General features: G+C 40.8%; 3 protein-coding genes across 7 annotated transcripts; all 3 read left to right on the forward strand.

Moving 5' to 3' along the window:
- The first annotated feature begins 4249 nt into the window (after window positions 1–4249).
- LOC115726247 (phytosulfokine receptor 2) lies at window positions 4250–8635 on the forward strand. The gene is made up of 3 exons (XM_048274134.1): window positions 4250–4574; window positions 4663–4973; window positions 5062–8635. The coding sequence occupies exon 3, from the start codon at window positions 5233–5235 to the stop codon at window positions 8392–8394; it is 3162 nt and encodes a 1053-aa protein (XP_048130091.1). The 5' UTR covers window positions 4250–4574; window positions 4663–4973; window positions 5062–5232; the 3' UTR covers window positions 8395–8635.
- A 1201-nt stretch (window positions 8636–9836) lies between these two features.
- Window positions 9837–12672, forward strand: LOC115726257. Of its 2 annotated transcripts, XM_048274176.1 has the most exons (3): window positions 9876–9968; window positions 11264–11402; window positions 12043–12672. In XM_048274176.1, the coding sequence occupies exon 3, from the start codon at window positions 12062–12064 to the stop codon at window positions 12440–12442; it is 381 nt and encodes a 126-aa protein (XP_048130133.1). In that variant the 5' UTR covers window positions 9876–9968; window positions 11264–11402; window positions 12043–12061; the 3' UTR covers window positions 12443–12672. The 2 variants fall into 2 exon arrangements, with proteins under 2 accessions (XP_030511909.1, XP_048130133.1); XM_030656049.2 differs by lacking the exon at window positions 11264–11402 and having other exon boundaries at window positions 9837–9968.
- Window positions 12673–15315: 2643 nt separating this feature from the next.
- Window positions 15316–25830, forward strand: LOC115726248 (germinal center kinase 1-like). Of its 4 annotated transcripts, none has more exons than XM_030656023.2 (21): window positions 15316–15483; window positions 16064–16174; window positions 17907–17963; window positions 19087–19114; window positions 19185–19307; window positions 19459–19570; window positions 19772–19809; window positions 19937–19990; window positions 20555–20623; window positions 20737–20853; window positions 20981–21049; window positions 21921–22000; window positions 22268–22393; window positions 22461–22722; window positions 23388–23480; window positions 23582–23749; window positions 24173–24303; window positions 24379–24511; window positions 24950–25074; window positions 25167–25349; window positions 25555–25830. In XM_030656023.2, exons 2-21 carry the CDS (start codon window positions 16080–16082, stop codon window positions 25592–25594), a joined length of 2103 nt encoding a protein of 700 aa, XP_030511883.1. In that variant the 5' UTR covers window positions 15316–15483; window positions 16064–16079; the 3' UTR covers window positions 25595–25830. The 4 variants fall into 4 exon arrangements, 3 of the variants coding, with proteins under 3 accessions (XP_030511883.1, XP_030511885.1, XP_030511881.1); XM_030656025.2 differs by having other exon boundaries at window positions 16069–16174; XM_030656021.2 differs by having other exon boundaries at window positions 15320–15483; window positions 16043–16174.
- The last annotated feature ends 511 nt before the right edge of the window (window positions 25831–26341 follow it).

Raw genomic sequence — 26341 nt, forward strand, 5'->3', positions numbered from 1 at the left:
AGAGAGAGAGAGAGAGAGAGAGAGAGGGAGAGAGAGGGAAAGAGGAGGAAGTCGCTCCATAAGTGACACTACGATCCGTACGGCGACGAATCACGCTTCGTTTGAGTAACAGGATTTCAATAGACCTTGGATGCATTTCCTCTCCTCTACCAATGTGATTTAGGATTCAAAATTTCACAAAGTGGGAAATGATACAACTGGAGAGCTTTTCCCACTTACTAGGGTGTATGTAATTCTCTACTATCCACCGATAGCAACTACGACTAAAAAGTCGCATGGGTTGGTCTAGCGGCTGCTAGCTAAATTGACAATTCTGAACCCCGATCTTCAAACTTCAACAGATTAGGTAAATTCGCACAATCCTAGCTGCAACTAATGGTCGTGATTGCAGCCTGGAATTCAATGCATGCATCGCCAAATTCTATGCTCGATGTTTGGGTGTCTCCGGAAAAAATGAGACGAAAAGACAGGGAAAAAGAGTTCCGTTGACATTGCGTCGCTTAATCACCGGTAGTATAGATGAATCGGGACACTCGGCTGGAGAAATGATCGTTTGGACATGTATATCACGTGATTTGTTTTTCTCAAAAGTCATGTCAACAAATGTCTCGGATACGCTTTTCAAGCATGCTTAATTGGGGGATAATTACAGCAACAAAAATCGTAAACCTACATGACAATTTGTTATAAAATTTTTAATTTGGCCAAATTAGTTCTAAACATTTTGACAATTTGTCAATGTAGCCTTTTCGGCCAATTTTGACCAGAAGTCACATACATAGCGGTCTAGTCAATGCCGACTATCTTAAATGATACAATAAATGCCGATGTGGATAATTTTTGCAAGTTTTTTTTTAAAAAAAATCTTCTTTTTCCTTTTTTCCTTCTTCATCTACCAATTGTTGGGACTTCGATGAAGGCTGCCCGTGCCATACCTAATATGGCGAGTGTTGATCTCGCCGGCTCTCACTTGTGACTGATGACCGGCAAAGGAAGAAAAAGAAAAAGAGAGAAAACAATAAAAACTAAGGAAATTATAAAAATTAAAAAAAAATTATCAACATTAGTGGACGTACCATGTAAGACTCCCCGGACAAGAAAGACTATATCTACAAATTATAAAAAAAAATATTAAATTGATCAAATTGAAAAATATATAACTTAATTAACATTCGTACAGTAGATTTATGACCTTTTTTTAAGCATTTTTCCCTTAATTGGGAATGATTCTATTTTCAAAATTAATGTCGCACAACGTGAAAATAGTATGTGCATTAAAAACTAAAAAGAAAATTTTAATTGATTATTCATAAAATAATTTTTTCCCAACTTTCTATTCCATTAATTTTTGCACACAAATCCGGGGATGAACATAGTTCTAGGGTAGAATCGAATTGATGAGATTCCGGGTTCTAAGGCATCCAAGGTAGGTTACAAGCTTTAAAAATTGAGGAATCAATTTCGATAGGTAGATCACAGATTCTAGATACAAGTTTTTGTGTTTTTCTTATTCTATGCATTCATATGACCTTATAGTATTTCAAGGCGTTTGATGAGTAGTGTGTAAACTGGAACTACTAGTTCAAGTTTTCATTTATGGTAACATCAATAGTCGAGACTTTTACGTTGTTAATATTTCATATTTTTCATGTGCCTAAATATAAATTGTCATTGTAATAGTAAGTGGTTGTCATTAGCGGTAATGATCACCGCAATCGTTCAATTAAGAATACGGGGTGAAATGCGAGTAGATCCTATAATCGACCGTCGAACATGTGACAAGGGTTTTAGATTTCGGATTATGTATAGTAAGTTTCAAGTTTTAAAAATTAGAGAATCGATTTCAACATGCCACCTAAAACCTGGACCGACTCTTGAACTGCACACCTCTACACAAATCTTTGGAATTCACGTACCATTTTTGAGATTTTTTTTTTATATCCTTTTTTTCTTCTTCCGGAGAGTGTGGTAAGCAGTGAAGGAATAAGAGGTGGGTTCGGTGAGAGATCACGTGAAAGTAGGTAACGAGTGGTTGACCCAACAATGGAGTGGCTGGGGACTGTCGGACACATTTGCTCAGATCACGGCCGCGGAATCCCCCGCCCGACCCCGTGACGTCCGCTCACCGCCGTCCGTTCTCTTTCCACCGGCTGCTCCCGGTCAACAAATCTCACGTCACCTCTTTGACTTGACAACTCCCCCTCACTTCTCACCCTTGTTTTCTCCCGCTCCCTCGGTCCCCGTTCCACCACTTTCAGGTCGGGCGCGTACACGACACGCGCCGCTAAAAGCAATGTACTTCGGCACGTTGCACACCTCCATGATGGGATGCACATAGAAGTACTCATTTTGCTCACAAGCATGGTCGAGGTGTGGCCGTATTTGTAAATCGATTTCGTCTGCGTTTCATCATGAGAAGTTGACACTTGCCAGCGCTGTTTTGATCGGGAGGTCCTCCTCCACGTGGCCTATTGATTGATATTTGCACTGCGCATTAGGTCGCGCATAGTCGGACCACGATCTTCTGAAACTGATGTTTGACCGGTTCTTCTCGAGCCTAAGAAGTCTCACCCCGTCGTTCGTACCTCCGATATTGACTGAATTACTAAGGCCAATATTAGTCAGGATTAGACATGGGCACCAGCTATGGTCGTGTATGATAGTGGGTATTTGTACCTTTATGGTAACCTATATGGCGTTGTAAGATTGTTATAGCTGAAATCCACGTTCGGGTCATAAACACTCTTGCTGCAACAAGTTCACTGGCTCTCGAAAAGTTTTGACGATAAAGCATTTCTATCTCACCAATGCGTTGCAACTTTTAACCTTCGTTAACTCATATTCTATGTTTCATTCACCCAAGGATAACGAGTTTTGACATTGACCCTATGTAGATTTAATGAAATCGATCAATTTAACCAATTAAAATTAAGATGTAATGACGATATTTCTTTGCTTGTGTCACGAGACACAGAATTTGTGCATTCATGCGCGCCTCAATTTTTGTTTAGACTTGGAACGATTAAAAGATGAAATCACAATTGTTACATTCTTTTAAGACCATCCTTTTGGACTGATCCAAAGAAAATTGGTTGGCCAAGAAGATCAAAGAAAGCGCCTTCTTTGCACACAAGGTTTTACCCTAAAAAACCCAATCTTTAGATTTAGACCCATTTTTATCTCGTATTTTTTTTTGTCTAGAATAATTTAAATTTTAGGTGTAGTTTCAATTCTATCTCGAACTTTTTTTTTTTTTGCTTAAGATAAAACACCGACTTTAGGTTTAGTCTCAATTCTACTCTAAGCTTTTTTTTTTTTGTCTAAAAGAAATCAGCAAGTTTCACTCGAGTCCTAGATTTATCCCCAATTAACATGCTATCCAAGTAGCCATTGGTTATTCGACGTAGCATACACGTGTATCCGTTAATATGAAATTTAGGTGTCACATCAGGTTTTTTAAGGCAAAAAAAAAATGTTCGAGATAGAATTGGAATTGTATCTAAAGTTAACGAGTCTTTTAAGTTAAAAAGTTCATACAAATTTAGAAAGGAGTCTAAAGGTGAGTTTTCTTTTTTTTTTTCTCAGGGCAATGAACCCATGAGCTTCAACCCCCCCTCCTTGATTTTGTCTCCACACGCGCATGATGGAAACGAGGACGAGCCAAGCCGGTGCTCCTGCTTGCGGAGAGCACTAGTTAGACCCGCACCAACCAAAAACATGTCCCGGAAACCCTCTATAATCTCCCTCCAAACCCCGCCACTTTCTCCCTAATCAATCACATTACTCTCTTGCCCCCACAGAGCGACATCGACAAGAGGACAAACGTAGGTGTTGACAATCAGACCAAACCGGGGTCTGCCGTGTGAAGCCAAAGAAGGAAAATTGGATTAGATAAAGAATTTAGCAGGAAGACGGGTCCAAAGAAAAGTCAGCTCTTGGGCCCCCATTTCAAACAATCATCACTTTAGAATCTCAGTGCCAATTTTAATTTTGAATTCGTGTGGAGACGAAAGAATTTAGTTCTCGTTTTCGCATGAATCGGATGAGTATCGCGCATTTTATGCGCTGTCGAAGGCGACCTAAAGAGATATATGCCAACGCGACGATTCGAGTTCGAAAAAGGAGAAGGAGCTTATGAAGTTGTAGTCTTGTTGCTTAATCCGATTGAATATTTGATTTTTAACTAGGATTTTCCTTTTCTGTGTTGCACTTCCGAGTTGCGACCAACCCCATTTCCGTTCTTTGTCCTCGCTCTGATTTTGAGATATCGGCTTTGCTTTCCCTTTTGTTTTCTTTATACCTCCAACCCCTCCCTTCTTCTTTTTCGCAATGTCCGTTTGACAAAAGGGAAATGCAGCGAGGGCGACGTCTTTGTTTGAATTCACGAGCAGGGAATCAGGACCCACGAATAAAAACAAAGAAAGAGAGAGAGAAAGAGAGAGACAGAAAAAGAGAAGAAGAGAATTCGCCCACTGTCGATGTTGGGTTCTCAGGAAACTCTTGCTTCACTTGCAAGTGACGGTGGCTGCGCGATAGCAAGTCTCAAGGTCTCTAACGGCGGCCCCTCTTCGCCGGTAAAATTTCATTTCTTTATCGTTGTTTTCAACCCCCCGTCTCTCTCTCCTGCTCTCTCACGCTCTCTTTTGGTTTTGCTGCTTCAAGATTCAATTCTTTTTTAACCACTCAACTGATCTTGGGATCTGATATTGAGTGGAGCGCCATTTGATCGTTGTTGCTGGCTTGTTGCTTCGCTTGCAAGCGCCGTATTCTTGGCGGGGGGTTTTCTGTCTCGTGGGTCTTTGTGTTTTGGGACGCGCGGGTTGAGGCAAGCTTCTTTCAGAGGGTTTATTATTTTAACTGTGCTCCGAAGAGAGGTTTTAGCTGCTTCTGGTGCTAATTTACATTCAGTGCCATTGCTTCTGTGGTTCCTGAGGCACTTGCTGAGCACCCAAAAAAGAGGAAGAGCAAGTCCAGTGTGTTGTTTCTTCATGGAGTGACATTTGAGCTCTGCACATGCACCGTTGAGCTCAGTTGCTTTTTTGCTTCTTTCCTTGGTTCAAGGTCTGAGGATTTGTTGTCGGATGAGCATTGGCGGAAGCAGGTGATGCTCTCGCTGTTTCAATTTGTCTGTGAGATGCAATTCGGCATGTGGATGTGCAAGTTTCTCCGTAAGAGTTGATGGGAGTGTTGGCCTTGATTTGAGCTCAAGATCCGAGTTGAATAATAATAATAATGCTGCTGCAGCTTTTTCCAGGGATTTTCCAGAAATGGGTCTTCCTGGCCTTCTCTTTGTGTTCATTTCTATGTCTGAAAACCCCAGCACAATCTTGTGATCCAAATGATCATTTGGCATTGAAGGAATTCGCCGGTAACCTCACCGACGGGTTAATTATTGCTGCTTGGTCCAATGATCTTGTTTGCTGTAAGTGGGATGGCGTTTCCTGCGAGTATTTAAGTAACTCATCAACTCCCTTCAGAGTTACTAAGTTGATTCTGTCGGACCGAGGCCTCAAAGGCTTTGTTTCTCGCTCCTTGGGCCGTTTGAGTGAGCTGAAATTGCTTGATCTCTCGCACAATTATCTCAAAGGTGATTTGCCTGCCGAACTTTCGCTCTTGAAGAGGTTGAAGTTTGTTGATTTGAGCCATAATATGTTGTCAGGACCAGCTTGGGGAGCATTATCTGGTATTTCATCCATCCAATCTCTGAATATTTCCAGCAATCAGTTCACTGGGGATTTGCTCCAGCTTGGGAATTATCCTAATCTTCTTGTGTTCAATATTAGTAACAATTCTTTCTCAGGAAGCTTCAATTATCATGTCTGCGTTTCATCTAATAGTATTCGTGCCCTTGATTTATCGATGAACCATTTGGTGGGGGGTCTCGATGGCTTGGAGAAATGCGGGCTCTCTCTTCAGCAGCTACATCTGGATACTAATTCCCTTTCTGGCCATCTCCCAGAATCTTTGTATAGTATGTCATCTCTGGAGCAACTCTCCATATCTGGGAACAACTTCTCTGGCTCATTGAGCGCAAACTTAAGCAATCTTTCTAGCCTCAAAGCCTTGATTGTATGTGGGAATCGGTTCTCGGGCCCTTTTCCTGATGTTTTTGGAAACCTTAAGCAGTTAGAACGGTTAATTGCGCATTCAAATTCATTCTCAGGCCCACTTCCCTCTAGCCTGTCTCTCTGTCCAAACCTTCGAGTGCTTGACCTTCGGAACAATTCTCTTACTGGCCAAATTGATCTAAATTTCACCAGGTTGTCCCGTCTCTGTACAGTTGAGCTAGCCTCCAATCATTTCTCTGGCCCTCTTCCAGATTCCTTGTCCAGTTGCCGTGAGCTGAAAATTTTAAGCCTTGCCAAGAATAGTTTCAGTGCAGACATCCCTGTAAGTTACGGGAAGCTCACATCGCTCTTGTTCCTCTCATTGTCAAACAACAGTCTCGTTAACTTATCCGGTGCTTTGTCCGTGCTTCAGCAGTGCAAAAATCTGAGCACTCTTATCCTCACAAAGAACTTCCATGGGGAGGAAATTCCTGGAAATGTGACTGGTTTCGATAGTCTGATGGTTTTAGCTCTTGGAAATTGTGCTCTCAGAGGTCAAGTCCCTGTGTGGCTATTGAGTTGCCCAAAGTTACAAGTTCTTGATTTGTCGTGGAATTATTTTGATGGAAGCGTCCCTTTTTGGATGGGGAAGATGGAGAACTTGTTTTATTTGGATCTCTCGAACAACTCTCTCTCTGGGGAGATCCCCAAGAGTTTAACGCAGTTAAAGTGCCTTGTTTCTTCGAACCTTGTCTCGCCAAATGTCACTGCTTCTGCCGGAATCCCTCTATATGTCAAGAGAAACCAGAGTGCAAATGGCTTGCAATACAACCAGGTCTCGAACTTTCCTCCCTCGATATATCTGAGCAATAACAGACTGAATGGGACTATATGGCCTGAAATTGGTCAGTTGAAGCAGCTTCATGTCTTGGATTTGAGCAGGAATAACATAACCGGAACGATTCCTTCTTCCATCTCAGGTATGGAGAATTTAGAAGTACTGGACTTATCTGATAACAATCTCTATGGATCTATCCCGGATTCACTTGAGAAGCTCAGCTTCCTCTCGAAGTTTAGTGTGGCCAATAATCACTTAACGGGTCCCGTTCCTACCGGGGGACAATTTGGGAGCTTTCCAAGCTCTAGTTTTGAAGGGAACCCTGGGCTTTGCGATGAAATAGATTCTACATGTGGTGGAGCTGATAATACGGGGATGAGGCCTAATATTACAGCCGGGCCCCAGAACAAATTCAGCCGTAGAAGCGGCATTCTTGTCATAACAATCAGTGTCGGGATAGGGGTTTCACTACTGCTGGTTGCCATTTTGCTAAAGATCTTGAGGAGGGACATTAGCGATCACATAGATGACTTACATGGGGAACTAGGCAGGCCTCATAGGTTATCTGAAGCTCTTGAATCTTCCAAATTGGTGCTTTTTCCAAATTCAGACTGCAAAGATCTTACAGTTGCGGACTTATTAAAGTCAACAAGCAATTTTAGCCAAGCGAACATTATTGGTTGTGGTGGATTCGGTTTAGTTTACAAAGCGAACCTCCCAAATGGCACAAAAGCTGCAATCAAGAGGCTTTCTGGGGATTGTGGTCAGGTCGAACGCGAATTTCAGGCCGAAGTGGAGGCTCTGTCAAGAGCTCAGCACAAGAATCTTGTTTCTCTCCAAGGTTATTGTCGCCATGGTAACGATAGGTTGCTGATCTATTCGTACATGGAGAATGGAAGTCTAGATTACTGGCTGCATGAGTGTAATGATGGAGGCTCTGTTCTTGCATGGGATATCAGGCTCAAGATAGCTCAAGGAGCTGCGCGGGGATTGGCGTACCTGCACAAGGTTTGCGAACCAAATATTGTCCATCGAGATGTGAAATCCAGCAACATACTATTGGATGAGAAGTTCGAGGCTCATTTAGCTGATTTTGGCCTCTCGAGGCTGCTTCGTCCCTATGATACTCATGTGACTACGGATTTGGTCGGAACTCTAGGGTATATTCCTCCAGAATATAGCCAGATGTTGACAGCCACCTTCAGAGGCGATGTTTATAGCTTTGGCGTCGTTCTTCTCGAGCTTCTCACCAGTAGAAGGCCTGTGGAAGTTATCAAAGGCAAGAATTGTAGGGATCTGGTTTCTTGGGTGTTTCAGATGAAGTCCGAGAAGAGGGAGGAAGAGATCATCGACCCGTCGATCTGGATCAAGGATCACGAGAAGCAGGTACTGGAAGTGCTCAGTGTGGCGTGTAATTGCACTGACAGGGATCCCAGGAGGAGACCCTCGATTGAGCAGGTCTTGTCGTGGCTTGACAGGGTTGGTTTGCAGGGCTCTCCAGGATCTTGACTCAATCACCTCTCTTTGCAAACTGAAGGGGTTGATCCATGGAGATTGTACATGTAAAGCTACAAAAGTGTTCCTAGTTCCTGCAACGCTGGTATAGTGTCGACAGACCATGTCATCACAGCAGTTATAGGAAAACATCTTTGGCTATGCATACTGAAAGATAAAATCTTTTGGATCTTTAGGCTGTTTCGCCGTTTATATTGTATAAATAAGAAGTTTCTCCCAATATTCTTTTGCATCAGCATATGTTCCTGCATATCTGTGTACAAGCTATTCAGATTAATATGTCGAATCTGCGTTGCATTGTGTCAATATTATCTATTCTCTGTAAACTTGTATAAGTAAAGGGTCTAATGACATTCGTCCAAATCACTGCTAGAACTGTTGGACTGGGACAACATATCACATTATAATCTGAGGATTTTTATACAGCTAAAAGGGAAGGTACGCTCATTGGTTCAGGAGCGGAATCAAGGACACTTCTCTTTTTTCGAGTGTCCCTTCAGCTGAGTAACATTCAGAGACTTGTTGGTTAGTGGATCTGCGAGACTGAATGGGCTATGCAAAACTTGAAAAGGAAACATTTCTGTAAGGCGGTACTGAAGTTAACTTTGGAATATTGTCATTTTACTACACTTTGGAACGAGAGAAATGCTGCTTTGCATGGAGGGGTTACTCCTTCAGTTGACAGGAGTCATTGAGAATGTCTTTATTTGCAGTTCTCATATCTCTGTCTCACTTATGAATATGTCATTCTTATTGAAGCATACATTAGTCATTACAAGAGTAAATTTCACTTGACATAAATAACTTCACTTACGTTTCTTATGACATAAAAATTCGTGGAAGAAATTAAAAATACCCATCTCGTTGCCATAATATATAAGTATGATCTATTTCGTCAATTGAACGTCTTTCAATTTTGCCAATATAATCTTAAATATTAATGTGAAATTCCAATGAAGTCCTTTCGGCTCACTTTATATGTACATTTCACTCGAATCTAACGAAAAAAATCAAATTAATACATAATATTTATTCTGACGGTTGACTCAACTCAAGTGCCCCTTGGGGAATTACTAATCGGTTAGGGGGAGGAGAAAGGCTTGGGACTACTGATCCCAACAAGATCATTTTACGTTATTTCGAAGATTTCGTCTAATAAGTACTCACCCCGGACGAAAGACATCTTATCCTAAGACGATATAATTTATAGCTTATTCAAATAATTTATCTATAAGATAACTTAAATTGAGAAAATATAGCATTTTATATATAAATTCCGACAATGATAACATTGAGAAAAATAAAGTCTTGTGAAAAAAGAAGGGGATTCTTTTTAGTGGCAAAAGGGAAACATTTCGTGGTGTACTCCTCGTGTCGGGGAGAAAAAGGAGAAAAAAGGAACTTAATGGGCTATAACCACAATTAAGCAGATATTTGAGGACCATCTTAGTAAAAGCCCAAAGTTCGGGGCAAAATCAAAAGTTCACTCCAGTTTCAGAGTCGTCTTCTCCGAGTCGATCGAGAGGGCACAGCGAAAGCGGTCGTGAAACCCCTTGAACATCACTCAGGTACAATTATCTCTTCGCAAAGATCGCTTGATTCATCCTGTATTTCCATCCTCGTTGTTTTGTTAGGTTCGAGAAGCGAACAACTCTTCGTTGTACCTCGCTCTGTGTGGAACGTAAACGAACTGTGTGCGCTGTTGCTTGTTGTTACAGACGAGGCACAGGCAGTTGACATTACGGTTTAAGTCTTATTCTATCTTTGACATAACTCGCGGACGACTGACTGCAATCTTTTGCCCGCGCAATTTGGTTATTACGTTCATATTGTTGCAATGATGGGTTTAAGCTGGGATGGAGTCATGGGCAGTCATCTGTAAGTGCTGGTAGTCGTTTATTGATCGAGGGTGGCTTTGAAATGTGATAAGTGTGACCTGGGGACGCGTGCTTCCTGATACGAATGGTACGCGCTAGAAAGTTGAGGGTGCCCATCAAGTGTTTGGTTTAATGTCTGATAGAAACTTGGTTACACAGGCTATCGATGTGATTATAAACAGATAAATTGCGAGGTAATATAGTTCCTCTGCCAACATAATTCTCTAACGAAGTATGACTTTGGTACTAGATCATGTAAGAATTTCATTTAGGACCCACCCATTTGCCACCTCTACTTGTACCCATTTAGTATAGAGGGTTCGGAGATGGCAGGTAAGGTTCAGACGTTGTCTATATGTTGGCTGGGAGGTTGATATAACATATTTCTGTTGCTAAAATAAGCCACGTGAGGATGTGTCCTTCGGTCAATGCTAGTCATTGGTAGTGCCGGAGTAAGCCTTGTGCTGGCCTATTGTGCATGTACTATTTCATGCATTTAGCGTAGCGACCAACACCTATGAAGTTTCGTTAGAGTCCAAGCCGAATAGTCGAAAGAGTACTGATCACGAACGTTGATGATTTACTCCAGTGCTTCCCATGGCCAGTGGCATGCAGAAGCTCAGTTATGTGAAACTGTGCATGCCAATTGTTCTTATCAATACCTTTTTTATGCCATGTTGTCTCTCTGCTTTATTTTGAGAATAGGCTCTATGATTCTTTAATTCAGAAGGGGTCAAGGTACAAATACAATGCTTCATTCTTGAAACAATTTATCAAGGCAAATAAGAGCTCCAGTGTAAGATTTGCTGTCACTGTGTTACAAGTTTCTTCAAGATAGTGAAAAGTCTATACTGAAGCATTGGCAAAGCATTCACTCATAGAATGCATGAGATGAGACCGAGGCATGGTTGCCGATTCTTCTTTTATTGGCTAGGCTCTAAATGGATATGACAGAGTTTCCACTTTTCTTTTTGAGGAATATCCAGTAAAAGTCTTCAAAAGGGCTCAACCTCTCTCTAGGACCTGACACCAGGAGCTTCATCAAGAACGGTAAAGTCAAAATGTACTAATGCAAGTGGCCATTTAGCAGCTGATTCGATAACAGTAGTGGACGACTTCTAGGCGGTCAGAAGGGCCATCACTCTGTCTATATTCTAGTTTTGTTAGAGATTTCCTACAATTTCCAGCTTCTAGCTCCTATATTTTGCAATCCTGGAGAGTGTGGAGCCTTTTGTGGTATTATCAGAGTGACCTGATGTTAATTGGGGCGAAATCTAAAATAGGCAGGCTGAAGCAATTTGAAGATTGAACATACTATGTAATTCTTCCTCAGATTAATGCTATTTATTGGAGATGTTTTACTCGTACCAACCATGAGTGGTAATTTGGTATCAGTTGTAGACACAATAACATTTAAGTGCCCTAATTGGATAACATTTACTTCATTGAACTGCTTTCTGCTTGTGAGCCATGTTTAAATGATTATGGTACTACTTTGGTATCGCATATTCAAGTTGTGGCATGTTCATATCAATCCGATAATTCTAGAACCCTAGAAAGGGTTGAAGCAGTCCTTTCATCTCAAATTTCTCAATTGTTTCGTGTAATTATTGAAGTTATGTTGGAAAAGCTATGATTTGCAGACTCCATCTGCATATAATTTGATACTTAGGTTCGATTTCCTTGCAGTGGATTATCACTTGAAAGGCTAATTCACGGTGCCTTTGAGGTGAAATAATTTGTTAATTTTCTTTGTGGTGCATAGAGAAGCTCGACACGGGCTGATGGCTGGTAAAGCTGCCCAATCTGTGGTGAAGACTATTACAGAGTACCAATACCCATGGCGCGAGAAGTTGGTGAAATACAAGAGCGAACTATCCAAGGGTGTGTGGGGTTACTGGGAGTTGGGAGCATGGAAACCACTGGGAATCAGTGCTCGTCGCCGAGCTAGGCTTCGCAAGGAAGTCCTGCTTGCCGGTGAAGATTGGCCTTATGACCCCGAGAGGAAAGAGATGAGAACCAAGAGGAAAGGGCACAAGTGTGACAGGATAGCTGCCGAGAGACGGGAAAACACTGCGAGACTGATGGAGAAAATGCCGGACATGTTGCTGGCGTACAGGAAGCGGAGATGGGAGAGGAAGATGAAGGAAGAAGACAAGAAGTAGTGACAAATTCGTCTCGTCTTCTAAACGTCCTGGCTCCTGTGATGTTATTTGTATGGAGAAATCTTTGGTGATAACACTCCTGGCTCACTCGGACCCAATTTTGGCCTTTTTTCTTGCGTTTTCAGTTCCATGGTACAGATTGACTGAATGGTTCAGGCGTAGGCTTCTACTCATTTTACGAGCGAAATGTTCAACCGTTTTCTTGGTCAAAAAGAGATTTTTAACTTGGATTTGTGATTTTTCTTGACTCTGTACTTTTGTATTCTACAACTGCACGTATGCCGAGTTTTCTGCAGCAAGCCCATTAAGTGATTTTTAAGGCAAAGCTGTGTCCTGATAGTGTTCCCAAAACGCACGACACATTGGATCCAAGTTCTTGCCTCGGGCCTAAGGCTTTTTATGAGAAAAGTACTAAAAAGTCCTTAATTTATTGTATTTATATCAATTCAGTCCTTTCAGTTGGCTTAATTTAGTTTTAAACTTTTTGTAAGGTACTAATTCAGTTCATTAGGCCAATTTAGATAGGAAATCGCTAATGTGGATTGCGGTTGTCACGCCGATCGTCCTACATGACACCGCCGATGTTGACATGGCATTTTTAAATAAATTTTTAATTTTTTATTATCTTTTCTTTTTTACTATTACTCTTTTTTTTCTTCCTCCTATTCTTATTGAGGGTGGCCAGCCCCACCTATGGCCGGTGAGGGTGACTTTGCCCAACCTTGGCTGGCCGACCACAAATAGGGGGAAGAAAAAAAAAAGTGAGGGAAAAAAAAATAAAAATATAAGAAAAATAAAAAAATTGTTCAAAAAATTATTTAAAAATACGTCATGTCGTGCCACATCAGACGACCAGCATTAACGTCGGCCTAAATTAGTTGGATGGACTACATTGATATCAATACAAAAAGGTTGAGGACTAATTTAGTCCAATTAAAATATTTAGGACTGAATTAATACTAATACAACAAATTTATGACTTTTTTTAAGTATTTTTCCCCGACTTTTTATAGGGCATTGAGCTCAGCATCGGGAGACTGCCAAAAGGATCTAACCATTGTCCTATCTCTCAGGTTTTCAGCTTATTCTCCGCTATAAGACATAAAGGTAACGAGGACAAATTGTTTTAAGAGAAGAAGAAACATGTGTCGAGCACATGAAAATCCACCAACATGAGCATTGAAAAGTCCCAATGAGACGCCCTACGTGTCCGATTCTTGCCATTGTCCGGTCACTGGACTTTGCCACCTTTCACACGCTCCGTGCATGCTGTGGGCGGTGGCTACTGGCTGTGCTGTATATCCCAAGATATAGCAGGAACCAAATGGGGGAAGGCAAAGGCAAAGGGGACAGACGAGAAATGGCCAATATGTTCAGGGCAAATAGAGCTCTCCTCAACAACAGCTTCAGCACTTCGTCCGGAGACCCAGCTTTCTTTGTCCAACGCACTGTCGGCCCGACCAGGGCTTGCTTCCTTTCCACTGCTTTTGAACGCGCAGAAGTACATATTCATATCTCTCTCTATCCTCCAACTTTTTAGCCTAGGATTAATAGGTGGGTTTGTCCTTGGAACTTCAGGGCTGCGATGCCGTGGCCGAGACGAGCACGGGTGATCGCGGGACGGGGATCCCCGAAATGGGGTCCGACCCGGTGAGGGAAGGGATGTACGAGGCCAAGCAAGAGGCCCTCGGCCTGGACGAGGGCCGGGCGAGCGTCCTGACCGGATATATGGCCTACAGAGGGAGGGACGGGCCAGAGACGGCGAACGAGATGTCCCTGAGGGTGGGCGGGGCAGCCCAGAAGACAGATGGACGGCGCCTGGAAGGCCGCTAGGGAGACCGCCGAGGAGATTATGGAGGAGGAGGCGGCGGCGGCGGGCTGCAGCAAGGAGGGGAGGAGAGGGCCGAATCATGAGAACTTGGAGGGTGACAGGAACGTGGAAGATTTGAGGAGGCGTGCAGGAGGATATGATAAAGCGGAGTGAGAGTATAAAGGAAGCCCTTAACGTAGAATCTCTGGATCCATTTAAAGTTAAATTCTTGTTGCCAGATACGTAATCCAACTTTTGTCGTTTCGAGTCTTGAATGAAACATAAAGAAAAAGGACACCCCGGGATTAATGACGGTGCTTATTTTCAGTAGCCCTGAAGAACTTGAAGTTATAAGACAGGCCAGGCTCGGCCGGGCCCGAACATTGATTGGGCCTGAGAGAAATTCTAGGCCCACCCTAACGGCCCAAATTTTCCGTTCAAGCCCGCCCAATGAGCAGGTCCCAACCCGCAGTCGTCTAACTAATCTACTCATTAAGGGAGAATATGTGAAAATTGTCGAGGATCATGACAATAACCACTTTTGTTCTTGTCCGATGCTTTTAAGAAAACAAAGACTTTTCCGGTTAATGATTCGGCATACCTTTTAGTGGCCAGCACGTATTTTCAATAAACACAGTATTATTAGATAAGATCCGATTCAATATCGAAAAAAGACAAATGTGACGGCTGATATATCAAGAGAGAAATGATGAGGAAAAGAAAAATTAAATGAAAATGTATAGCCAATAAATATTATTAAAACTTAGATGCTTATTAATCTTAAATTAAAGCTAAGCTGTAAAGATTATTGAATTAATTACCTCCAGCTTGCTTTCCTTATTTTATCACTTCATCAGAATTTCGGACAATGGAAAGACCTTTTTTTTTTTTTGGGTGCAATTTCAATTAAACGCGATGTGTTTTTTCAGATAAATTTCGTATTTATACCGGACTTGCATCTAAATCAGAAAAATTAAGCACGACGATTAGTTTGTCCTTGCGAGAAAATTGATTTCTTTGAGGGACAAAAAGAAAGCAGAAAACGCAAAAACTCCGTTAACATAGCAACAGGCGCTCTCTCTTTCTCTCTCTTTTCTTCTTCTTCTTCTTCTTCTTCTTCTTCGATCCATTGAACCATCCGAAGTTCCTATAGGCGAAGACTTCCAATGGCGGACGAGAAGAAGCAAACGAGATCCATGTCTTGAGCCTTCTGCCGTATCTCCTCCGATAGGTACAACTTCTCCTGAAATCTCTCCTCTGTTCACGACACGAATGGCGAAACGGACGAGTCGAATCGTTAGGTTTCGCGACACTAGTGAAGAAGCCTCAGTTCGAAGACACGTGCAAGCTGCTCTCTCGCTTTCGCTGGCAATTGAACTTTTGTTTAGCGCTGAATCTCTGATTCTTTCGTTTTTCGGTTGAGCCGTCACTTTTGCACTGTTCCACTTCACCTAACGTATTCTACGGGGAAATTTGTGTGCGACAGCTATTATCCTTTGCTTCCAAGTGCTTCTCCGCATATTGACGTATGCAAATTGAGTCTTGCTTGAACTTTTTAATGTTTCTCTAGATCCTTTGATTACGGTTGATCTGTGAATATGTGGTGTCGTTGCTTGAGAATGTTTCTGGGTTTGATGGCGATAGTGGTTGAAGAGCTTGTGTTATGAGATTATTTATCGAGATTGCCGTTTGAGCTTTTTGTGAGTTTATGTAATGTTTGGAGGTAGTTTCGCAAAGAAAATATGGAACGTTGATGTCGTTGTTGAGTTTAATAACTTAGTTTTGTTCAGCCTCTTGGTTTTTTGTGGCAGAACAGTGAGTGTGGAAATGGCTGATGTAGCGGGTCTGGCAGAAGCCGCGGGGGCCAGATTCAGTTCACTCGAGTTGATTGGAAGAGGATCTTTTGGAGATGTCTATAAAGCGTAAGTGTCTTTTCGGATTCTGTTTTTACATGTTCTGCTCTAGGCCAAAGATGTTCTTCTTACCTCATTTAATCAGGAGAATGCCTGTGCATGGTGCTATAGCAGTACCAGAGACCAATGGATAGATATACTGCCTTTAGAAGTAATCTCTTGGGACATTCCTAATGCTTGGGTGGCATTTGTTCTGAGCGGAATTGATAACATTTTATTTTGGAATATTTCAGTGGGCTGTAATTGATAAGTACTGCAGGATATTGGGGATCAGTCGCCCCATGACGTCCTCATCTTTACACGATCAGTTGATCTGAAATCATGAAATGAGGATCATAAGCTGTTAACACTTTCTTTAACTTTTATGCAGATCCTAATGTGAACAGAAGGCACTTACTAAGGCTACTACGTGTCTGTCTGTTGTTTGACTTTTGAACATTAACTGTCTGTAGTAACTGGTTTGGGAGGGGCCTTCAATGTTTTCTATACACTGGAAGAAGTTAACTTTGAATATGTCGTGAATATTGACGGAAGATTACATCAGAAACTTAAAATGCGGCATTACTTGATCTAATGGACATTATTAAGTTCAGAAGGAACAAGGTGAGAATGGAAGGAAGGAACAAAGAAGAGGACGGAGAAAACTTTTGTTCAGTCATTTTCATACATGCCAGCTATGTACCGAATTTTGAGAAAAGACTAGCAAGCAGAATATTAATGACGATTTAGGCTTTATTAGATTCAAGAATTCTCACAATTTTCTATCTTCATTTCCCTTTGAGACTGAAAACAATCTAGCAAGTGCCTCTGGCAACCGTTTGAGACATTTTGAAAAAATAAGTGGAATTATTTTCAATATTGAAGCTATAAATGAAAATAGCTATTTTGGTGTTTTCGGTATTTCCATTCCTTTAAGAGTAGAAGAGAGGGGTTCTGATATAAGGTCTATTTTGCTCTTCTGATAGGATGCAAGCATAATCTCACAATTTTTTAATCCTCTGACAATTCTGATTATCCAAATGTGTTTCCAAGGAATAAAAAATGAAAACAGAGAACCCTTTCTTTTCATTTTTGATGATATTGAAAATCATTTTTTTTTTTTTTCAAATCAAATGGCCTCTTAGTTTTTCCTGTAACCCGTGGTTTAATTCTTCAAAGTAGACCTGCTTTACTATAATTTTGTCTGAGATGTTTCATTTTGTTGCATTATGAGTGGACTACGTGATGTACTTTATCGCACTTTTAGTGATATGATACAGTTGGAGAATGATTACAGTTTCTATGAAGCAAAAATTGCCCGTTGGTTGCCTTTCCTGCCCTTACATTGTGACCGCACTGGCGGAAAATGTTTCTTTTCTGTGCGAACTGTCTTCAACTTACCATTGTGAGAAGTTTGTCATGAAGCTTGTCGTAGCTTTGTTTGAATTTTCTGTCATTCAGTGGTCAAGTGCCTAATGTCTTATGGGTAAGGCAGGGGGATCTTTCCTCTGATGTACAGACGCCATCTGTCGGTCTATGTGTATTTGCCTTAACAATTTCCTCAGTTTCCCTGATGGTGTGTTTAGCAATCTCAGAAAAATAGTGTAGGACAAGAAAGACAGCCTCAGAACTGTAGAAGTATTCTTACTCTTCAAGCTGTTTTGACATTCACTTTGTGGTGATGTGAGATGGATTGCACTTGTGTACACTTGGAATTTAAGAGAATGTTGACATTGTTGCGATGTCTCTCTGGTTTCTGCAGGTTTGATAAGGAGCTCAGCAAAGAAGTTGCTATTAAAGTTATTGATCTGGAAGAATCGTAAGCTCCTCTCTCATATTGGGCCCATTGTCATTATTGTCATTATTATTGTTTTTCTTTTTCATTTCCTGTTGGGGGAGGATGCTGGAATCATTTTTTCCATACGCACCTCTTAAAGGAGTTGTTATATACTCCTATCGTCTCTACTGTAGGGTACCTTCAGTAGAACAGTTAGAGTTAATTATATTTTGGCGTTTTTGCTTTTCGCCCAAGTTTGGACATGAAGTTTGCCTGCAGATAGTCTATATGTATCTGTTCGGTTGATGATCTTTACAATGCAAAGGGCGCTCATGTTGATTTTCCTACTCCCTCTGTCTTGCATATTTAGTGTTACTGTTTGTTTGTGAACCCTCATCAGTTTCCCTTTGTTTTGCATTACATCACTCAAGGGAGGCTTAGAACAAACTTTATTAGGATGGGCTTGCACTATTTACTTCCTCGGGGGCTAATATTGTGCTGTCTAACAAGATTTTTGCTTAGTTCCTGAAGAGAGCCATTCTTCTTTCTACTACTCGAGCTGTCAGCAGTGTTTGCTTAGAGTTGCTTACCTAAAGCTGACCAAATTGGTGATAGATAGGCAAATAACATGTCCATCTTATTCTTATAGGATCAGATATGACGATCAATATGACTCCCGTGGTTGGCTAAGTAATTCACGGAACGGCCTTGTGCGTGAAGTTTGCACGCATTGCACGAGTTTGATAGTCACACCACCAACTGTGAACAATCATTTGTTTAGGTCATCTACCCAGGCTTAGGGTTGAGTCTAACCTAGTCCCTGAACGTAGTAGGTTTCTCGCTGGCCTGGGTCTTGTTTCCCTGTTTTGGTGTTTTGTCATTATTGGAAAGTATAGTAATTGTTGGTTTTTGGAGTGATCTCCATTTACTTGAAGCAAATATGGCTTTTGAGTCCATGTAAGGAGCTTTTACACTTCATTTGAAACTTCTTATCATGCATCTCTACATGTAATGTGGACATGGTCTCCCCCTTTATTCATCATTCTGTAGTGCTTGTACAATTTATTTGAAACTTCTTATCACGCATCTCTACATGTAATGCGCATAGGCCCAAATTCAAGGATTTTAGCTTTAAAACTTACTTGTGTGCCTTTTCCTTCTACAGAGAGGATGAAATCGAAGACATTCAGAAGGTACTATTTCTGTTAACTAGTACCAAAGGTGCTATGCAGATCAGCTTTTCATAGCTCTCATTCTTTCCAGGAAATTTCTGTTCTATCCCAATGTCGATCTCCGTATATTACGGAATACTATGGTTCCTATCTCCACCAGACCAAGCTGTGGATAATTATGGAGTACATGGCCGGTGGTTCCGTTGCGGATCTAGTAGGTTACCATAGTACTTTTTATGTCACTTTACTTCTCACCTAGTCCTGTTAGCAGTACTGCAGTGCATTAGCCTTTGCTTGGGCGTGCTATTGATTGTTAAGTTTAATTATGGAATTTTCATCTAGAGAAGCTAATGGAATTCCTGCAGCTTCAATCAGGTCCACCTCTCGATGAGTTGTCCATAGCCTGTATTTTACGTGACTTGCTACATGCAATTGAATATTTGCACACTGAAGGGAAAATTCACAGAGATATTAAAGGTAAGGTTTCTCTCTTTGTGCACCTACTTTTTTATTTGGTCAGGCCATCTTCAACAGGCTCTGTGGGGTCAAAACTCTTGCTCTCATTGCTGTTCGGATTGCCTTGTTGAGCAATACACATTTTGGCTTCACATACATCTGAAATTGAACCTTACATAGGATATTGATGCAGTAACTTACTTTCTGTTGCGATTTGTGCAGCGGCCAACATTTTATTGAGCGAGAACGGCGATGTTAAGGTAAGTTCATGCCCTCTACTAAGTTTATTGATAGGTTACGTTGGTCATTTGGGTTGCTTTATGATATATTATAACTGTATGAGACCATTAATTCCTTATATTGTCCGCTATGGGTAACGTTGTGCAGGTTGCAGATTTTGGTGTTTCTGCTCAGTTAACGAGAACTATATCAAGGAGAAAGGTAACCTTGATTGTGGCTTGCAAAGCTGTCTTATGTCATCTGAGTGTATTTAAACCCCTCAATGACGTTTTTTTTTTTTTTTTTGTCAAAGTCAATGACTTACTTTAGCTTACACAATTCTTTGAAGTATAAAGAGGACATCGCATGGGAGTAAGATTGCTTTAGGTAGTGGCTTTGTTTTATATTATGGGAAAATGAATGTGGTTGTGGCTTTTTACTTATTGACTCTATGTGCTTGTATTGAGCGTGTTCATCCACTTTGCCATTGGACTTTTACTGTTTTTCTTTTCCTGGCTTAGACACTGTACTTTGTTTTTTAATGCGTTTGATAGATTGTTCTTAGCTTGACATGGCTTTCTGTGATATACCAATTTAAAAGTTTTTGCTTAGCATGCTTTAGCTCTTTTGCAACCCTTGTCATTTGGGAGGTGAACTTGAAGCTCAGCCATTAGCACTGTAGGAAAATAACATCAAATGCTAATATCATCAATTGTGATGCTTGATCATTAAGACCATGTTATAGGTCATCAGGGTAAGAATATGCTAATACTATTTTGATGACAGACATTTGTTGGAACCCCCTTCTGGATGGCACCAGAGGTAATTCAGAATTCAGATGGGTACAATGAGAAGGTACTTTTTGTTGAAGCTATCTGTTACTTTTTCCATGTTTCTATTTTCTGCTGATGCACGTTCCTCACTTTCTGCTCATGATTCTCTTGATCTCATGGTCTTTCCTGGAGCAGGCAGATATCTGGTCTCTGGGGATCACTGCAATTGAGATGGCTAAAGGTGAACCTCCGCTTGCAGATCTTCACCCAATGAGAGTTCTTTTTATCATACCTCGAGAAAATCCCCCACAGGTTTTATCAGAATCTCTTGGTCACTGTGATTGAATCAACTACGATATTGTATACACATTGAACAGTGTCTACTCTGAGGCTCTGTATCTTACAGTCTATAAGAGTCTTCTCCCTGTATTCTGCACAGCTGGATGAGCATTTTTCTCGTGCCATTAAAGAATTTGTTTCTTTGTGCCTGAAGAAAGTACCGGCGGAGGTAAATTGTTTGTCCCACACAAGCTGCTAGTAATTATTATATATGCTTTTTTCTAGAAGTAGTACAGAGCTTTTGTAATGCTATCACAATATGGGCGCACAAACATGCTCATATAGTTGCTAAAATACCTTTCTAATGAAAGAGGGTACCTCTCCTGCAATTGCTATGCCTTTGTTGAAGATTGCCTGATTTTATGCATTAAATGCAGTCGATTCAAATTTACTCTCCATCCTATAAGAAAGAAATCTCATTGGGGCCTGTCAGCCACTCAGGAAATTCAGCAGAGGGATCTTCCCCACTTATGAAAAATTAGCAAATGTATGGGTTTATAGGATAAGCAATTTAATGCTTAATCATGTTTATTCGAAAGTTCTGTTCTGTTGATAATAGTTGGAGTTAGCCAAGAAGGCATTTTTTTTGTAGAAAAGCCAATGAGTAGTTCATTCTTCATGGTGTTTTAGGAGACCCAGTTTCCTTTTTTATTATTAGCTTTACTATAAATTTCGTATCCTGCCTCTGATCCTTACGATAACTGTTTTTGAGCTTTTGTAAAGCCAATTAGAAATATAAGAAAGTTAACATATCCATAAGAATCATGCTATTTGCAAGGGTCAGTATTTGCTTTCCATCTTTGTGAAGAAAAGGTGAAGAACAGATCTCGTACTGTATCTGCAATTTGTCTTGAGATTTCACTTCTTCATAAATGTGTTAGGTTCTTGGTTCTGTTTGCTTGCTTTTGTTAAAGTAGTGAGATCAAGCCATAGATCTTCAACCTTTACTTGAGTGGTGTACAGTCTTTCCGAGTTTGCGCTAGCGGTTTTCCTCCAAGATTGAATAATTTTCTGTCATTACTTTACTGCCTCAATTACAGCGGCCCAGTGCCAAGGAACTTTTGAAGCACCGTTATATAAGAAATGCCAGGAAGAGTCCAAGGCTTCTAGAGCGAATAAGGTGTAATTTCTTGCTAATGCCATCCCATGCAAATTTTTTTGTTTCATGTTCTTGCAAATCACTTGCATGTCAGCAGTATAGGGATGCTATTGTATCTGCATAGTAATAATTTACGAGCAATTATGAGTTAGTTAAGCAACTACAGGACTTGAACTGCGAAAGGTAGTGATTGAAGTCATTTTGTCTGCGCCCCTCTTTCCCATGGTAAGAGAACTTTGGTATAAGAGCGTCTTTCATGGTATCTATGCCTTAATGCTTTCTTGACAGAGAGCGTCCAAAATATATGATAGTGGAAGATGGAGAAACACCTAGGATTGGTAAAGGTGAGTTGGAGGGGTCAGACACTGTGAAGGTGAGAAGAGACATAAAAGGAGAAGAAACAGTACGAGCCAGGTGAGTATATCGCTGTTGTCTTCTTTGTGATGCAATTGAATTCTGATTCTCTCTAATCTATCTGCAGTAATCAAGGGCGAGGAGTGAAGAGTGCTGGATGGGATTTCAGCATTGGTGGAGTGCAGGGAACAGGGACTGTTAGGACCAATCTATTGCCACCTCAAGTCAGAGAGAGGAAATCAGAGAATTCCCACAATCAGGCTACCCCTAGAAGAGTGGGAGATGGTGGTAACACATGGTTTTCTGCATCTGGAAATGCACCTCAGACTCCAGAAATATCACTCCGGAAAGATGCTAGAGACTTGGATTATAATAATCACCACGATGATGTGAATCTCTCTCTCTCTCTCTCGTGTGCATATGTGCAAGTAAATTTTTGGTCTCTGTGAAGGTTTATGCTTGAATTCGTAATGTCACCCTGGGATTACTTTGCATGTGTTCTTGTCAGTACAAGAATAAAACTTGAGAACCTGGTAATGCTGAAACTGGGTCATGGAATTGAATTATGTAAGGTGTCAAAATATTAGGAGAATTAAGAATCTGGTTGGAGATTTGTCCAGCCAACTAATGATATTAGACTGGCTTTTCATGTTGTTTAATTTGAAAACTAACTAAAAGTCAAATCAACTTTTCCAAACAAATGTGGTGCCAACTTATGTGAATATGGTGAGATAAGTATTTCCTTTATCTTTAAACAATGAACCTTTACCTTTTAAAATTAATAGTAGACAGATGCATTCATCTTGGGGCAAGTAACGCGGCAGTGGGGAGGGAGAGGGTGGGGATGAGAGATTAGGGTTTTTCAAAAAAATCTTAAAATGAATTGGAATATAAAGAAAGAAAGAGATAAAACTTCTTAACCTCGGACTGAAAGAATGATCGTTTTTTAATCCACAGATTCCTTATTTTGTTTGTTTTTCCATACTAATTTTATACTGTACTGGGAATTCTATGAGATTTTCTTTCCCTTATGTACCAAAATGCTTGGTTATAGGAAGATTCGTCTTTGAGTGGATCGGGTACTGTCGTGGTACGAAGTCCTAGAGAATCTCAACCATCACCCTTGCTTCGCGATCAAAGCACTCTTGTAAGTCTTCTTCAAGTATGATAGCATTATAGGTTGATAAACTCTCTTCATTATAGTGCTGTGTCGGGCATTTGTCTGATGGATCTTTATGCAACATGTAGTCTAGCAGCTCCTACGCTTCTATTGAAGATGCTTCTACGACAGGAACTGTAGTTTTGCGTGGTCAACACGATGAGTCTGATTCTCCTCGGACCCCAAAATCGAGACTTGGGATTCAGGAGAGAAGTTCCAGTGCTTCACTGGAAGACAGTGCAGCAAACCTTGCAGAGGTTATTTTGGTTCTTTCTGTCCATTTCATTTTCAATACAATATAACATACAGCATTTTAAGAATAGTAGGCTTTGAATGAACAGAAATTGAATGCACACCTTTTTTCCTGTTTTTGCATGTCTCTATGTGTCTACCTTGCATAATGATAGATGATGATATTTCAGAAGCATCTATAGTTCACAGTTATTATCACTGTCCAGACTCGAGAAAAATCGGTATTGAAGTTTCAGAAACGTTGCAATTTATTACCTGATCTTTTGATTCATGAAGTTCCCATTTCCTAGTTGAAACTTTGTCTTCATAGAGGGGTTATAAGCTCAACAGTTGATTTTGAAGTTCAGCTCAGAACAAGTTAAGTGATCTGTCCATGAAAGATTGATATCTTCAGTCAAAAGTAGTCTTTTGTTGGTTCTTTTACGCAGGCTAAGGCGGCTATGCAAGGGGCTTTTAGAAGAGGAAATGCAAGAGAAAAGAGGTCTGTCCTAGGTAAGTTAAATGACGGGCAGGAAAATGGAAATAGAGAACAACTATCGAAAAGCTCTGATTCGTCAAGGTAAATCTTGTTAGATATTTAGGAATCCTTCTACTGAGAGAAAGCATAGTGTATAATCTTGGAGCCATTTTTCAGGAATTCATATGAGTATTTTGATGCTCATAAAGTTCTCCCGAGGTCCCGCCAAGCAAGCGATGATGAGGAGATTGCAAAAATATTATCTTCATCTGTCCCATTGTCGGTTCTGCTCATCCCTTCCTTGAAAGAGGTGGGCACTCTTGCCAGGTGACATGCGGGTTATACTTAATAAATGTGACGCATTAGCAAGTTCGTAGATGTTTCTACTGTAGCTTTTGTCATGTGAGCTGGGAATTCTGTTAAAAAGTCTCCCATATAAGGGGTTGCAAAACTATAGATGCCAGGTCTGGTTCATGCTCTTATATTGCTAAAATCATGCTTAGTGCCAGGTGTGATTTAGTCAATTTGCATGGAGTTGACTCGCTGGCAATTCCAGACCATTACCTCCCACATATTTGTAAACTTTAAAAGTGGACTTTGTTTCTTTTATTTAATCAAAAACACGTATGCTGATGCTTAGATCTATCTTTGTTAGAGGTTGCTGACATGATACCTTTGTTTTCGCTGCTTTGAGATGTGGACTTTGTCTTATGTATTTTGATATGGTTACTTTGCCGACTTCTATTAGGCAACTGGCGATGATTCTGAGGGACCGGTTGCCCATGCTGTTTCAAACTCACTCACAAACTTGGAGCGCATGAAGCCAGGATCATGTGAGGTTCTTATCAGCAAGTTGCTACAGAGATTGGCAAGGTTTTTTAAGTCTCTTCTATCTTTTTATTGCTTCAACCTTATTAGAGCTAGTTTCATCGTAAGGAGCTCACATGTAAGTACTGTGTGCGCAGTTCAAAAGAACCCTCGTTGAAAGACTTGCAGGATCTGGCAACTCACACCTTTTCAAAGGGCCAGATATCCCCAGAAAAATCCGGAAATGCAAATACCGAAGTTGATAACCGCAAGAAACAACAGAACAAAGAATCCAATTCTAATGCTAATTTAAGCCCACTAGCAAGATTTTTGCTCTCAAGGTTTGTCCAACATCCTCGCTATGGGCTTCATATAGAAGTTTTGATTTTTTGCGCCCATTTTTTCCCATAATAAAGTGGGGGCAAAGACGCATTGGACTTAGCTCGTAAACGAGGACACACCTCCGGGGTTTGAGTTTACACTTTCTGAGAGGATTCTATATGATTATGAACTTGAAAAGGGTTTATTTGGATGCTTCTTGTGCAGATGGCAAGGCCAAGTATCCCGAGATCTTAACCCAACTTGAGAGAGAAGACGGGAATAGTACCTATTTATTTGTATTGTGCTTCATATCGATGCATTTATTCTGATTCAATGTACATAGAAATGATAGTGTATTTGTTAGCAACCAACCTTTGTCTGAGTAAATTTGCCTCTGATGGTAGAGTTGCTGCGTGACTAAGGAGTTTGTTCTTGATGCACTAACAGTGTAAAAAAAGAAAGAACCACCATTCTTATTCATCGATGGTTGATTTTTGGCTTTGATTGTCTCATCGGTGCTTTCCCTGATGATTTCAATCGAAACAAGAGTAATACCATAGATTCGACAGAGTAGTCTCTCACTCTCCCCCGCTCTATTGTTTTTGCTCGTGCTTGTACTCGGAGGGCGTGAGTTTGTGTTCATAGAGCAGGCTTCTTGGCCTTCCATCATCCACAGCTAAGCTGCTGTCGGCAGCGTATCACCGCTGTTTGGATTGACATGGACCTGAACTGGCTGATGACTTTTTCCTTTGAAACTAGACTAAATATGTTCAGGCCTCCTCGAGCTCTTTGTCTCCTTGTGAAAGACTTCCCAATTACCAGACATAAGTATTCGTATAAAGAAAAAGGCCCTCCAATCAAAGTAACAAACTCAAAGCTGTTTGAACAATGGAGATGACCCCTCCCTTGACAGTTCTACTGAGAATTTTAAATGGCTTTCGCGACCCTTGCTTGCTCATGTGACAAAGATCAAGCTAATGAATCCATACATTCCGACCAAAAAAAAAACCAT

This window comes from Rhodamnia argentea, chromosome 2 (genome assembly GCF_020921035.1).
Source record: "Rhodamnia argentea isolate NSW1041297 chromosome 2, ASM2092103v1, whole genome shotgun sequence".
NCBI lineage: Eukaryota > Viridiplantae > Streptophyta > Magnoliopsida > Myrtales > Myrtaceae > Rhodamnia > Rhodamnia argentea.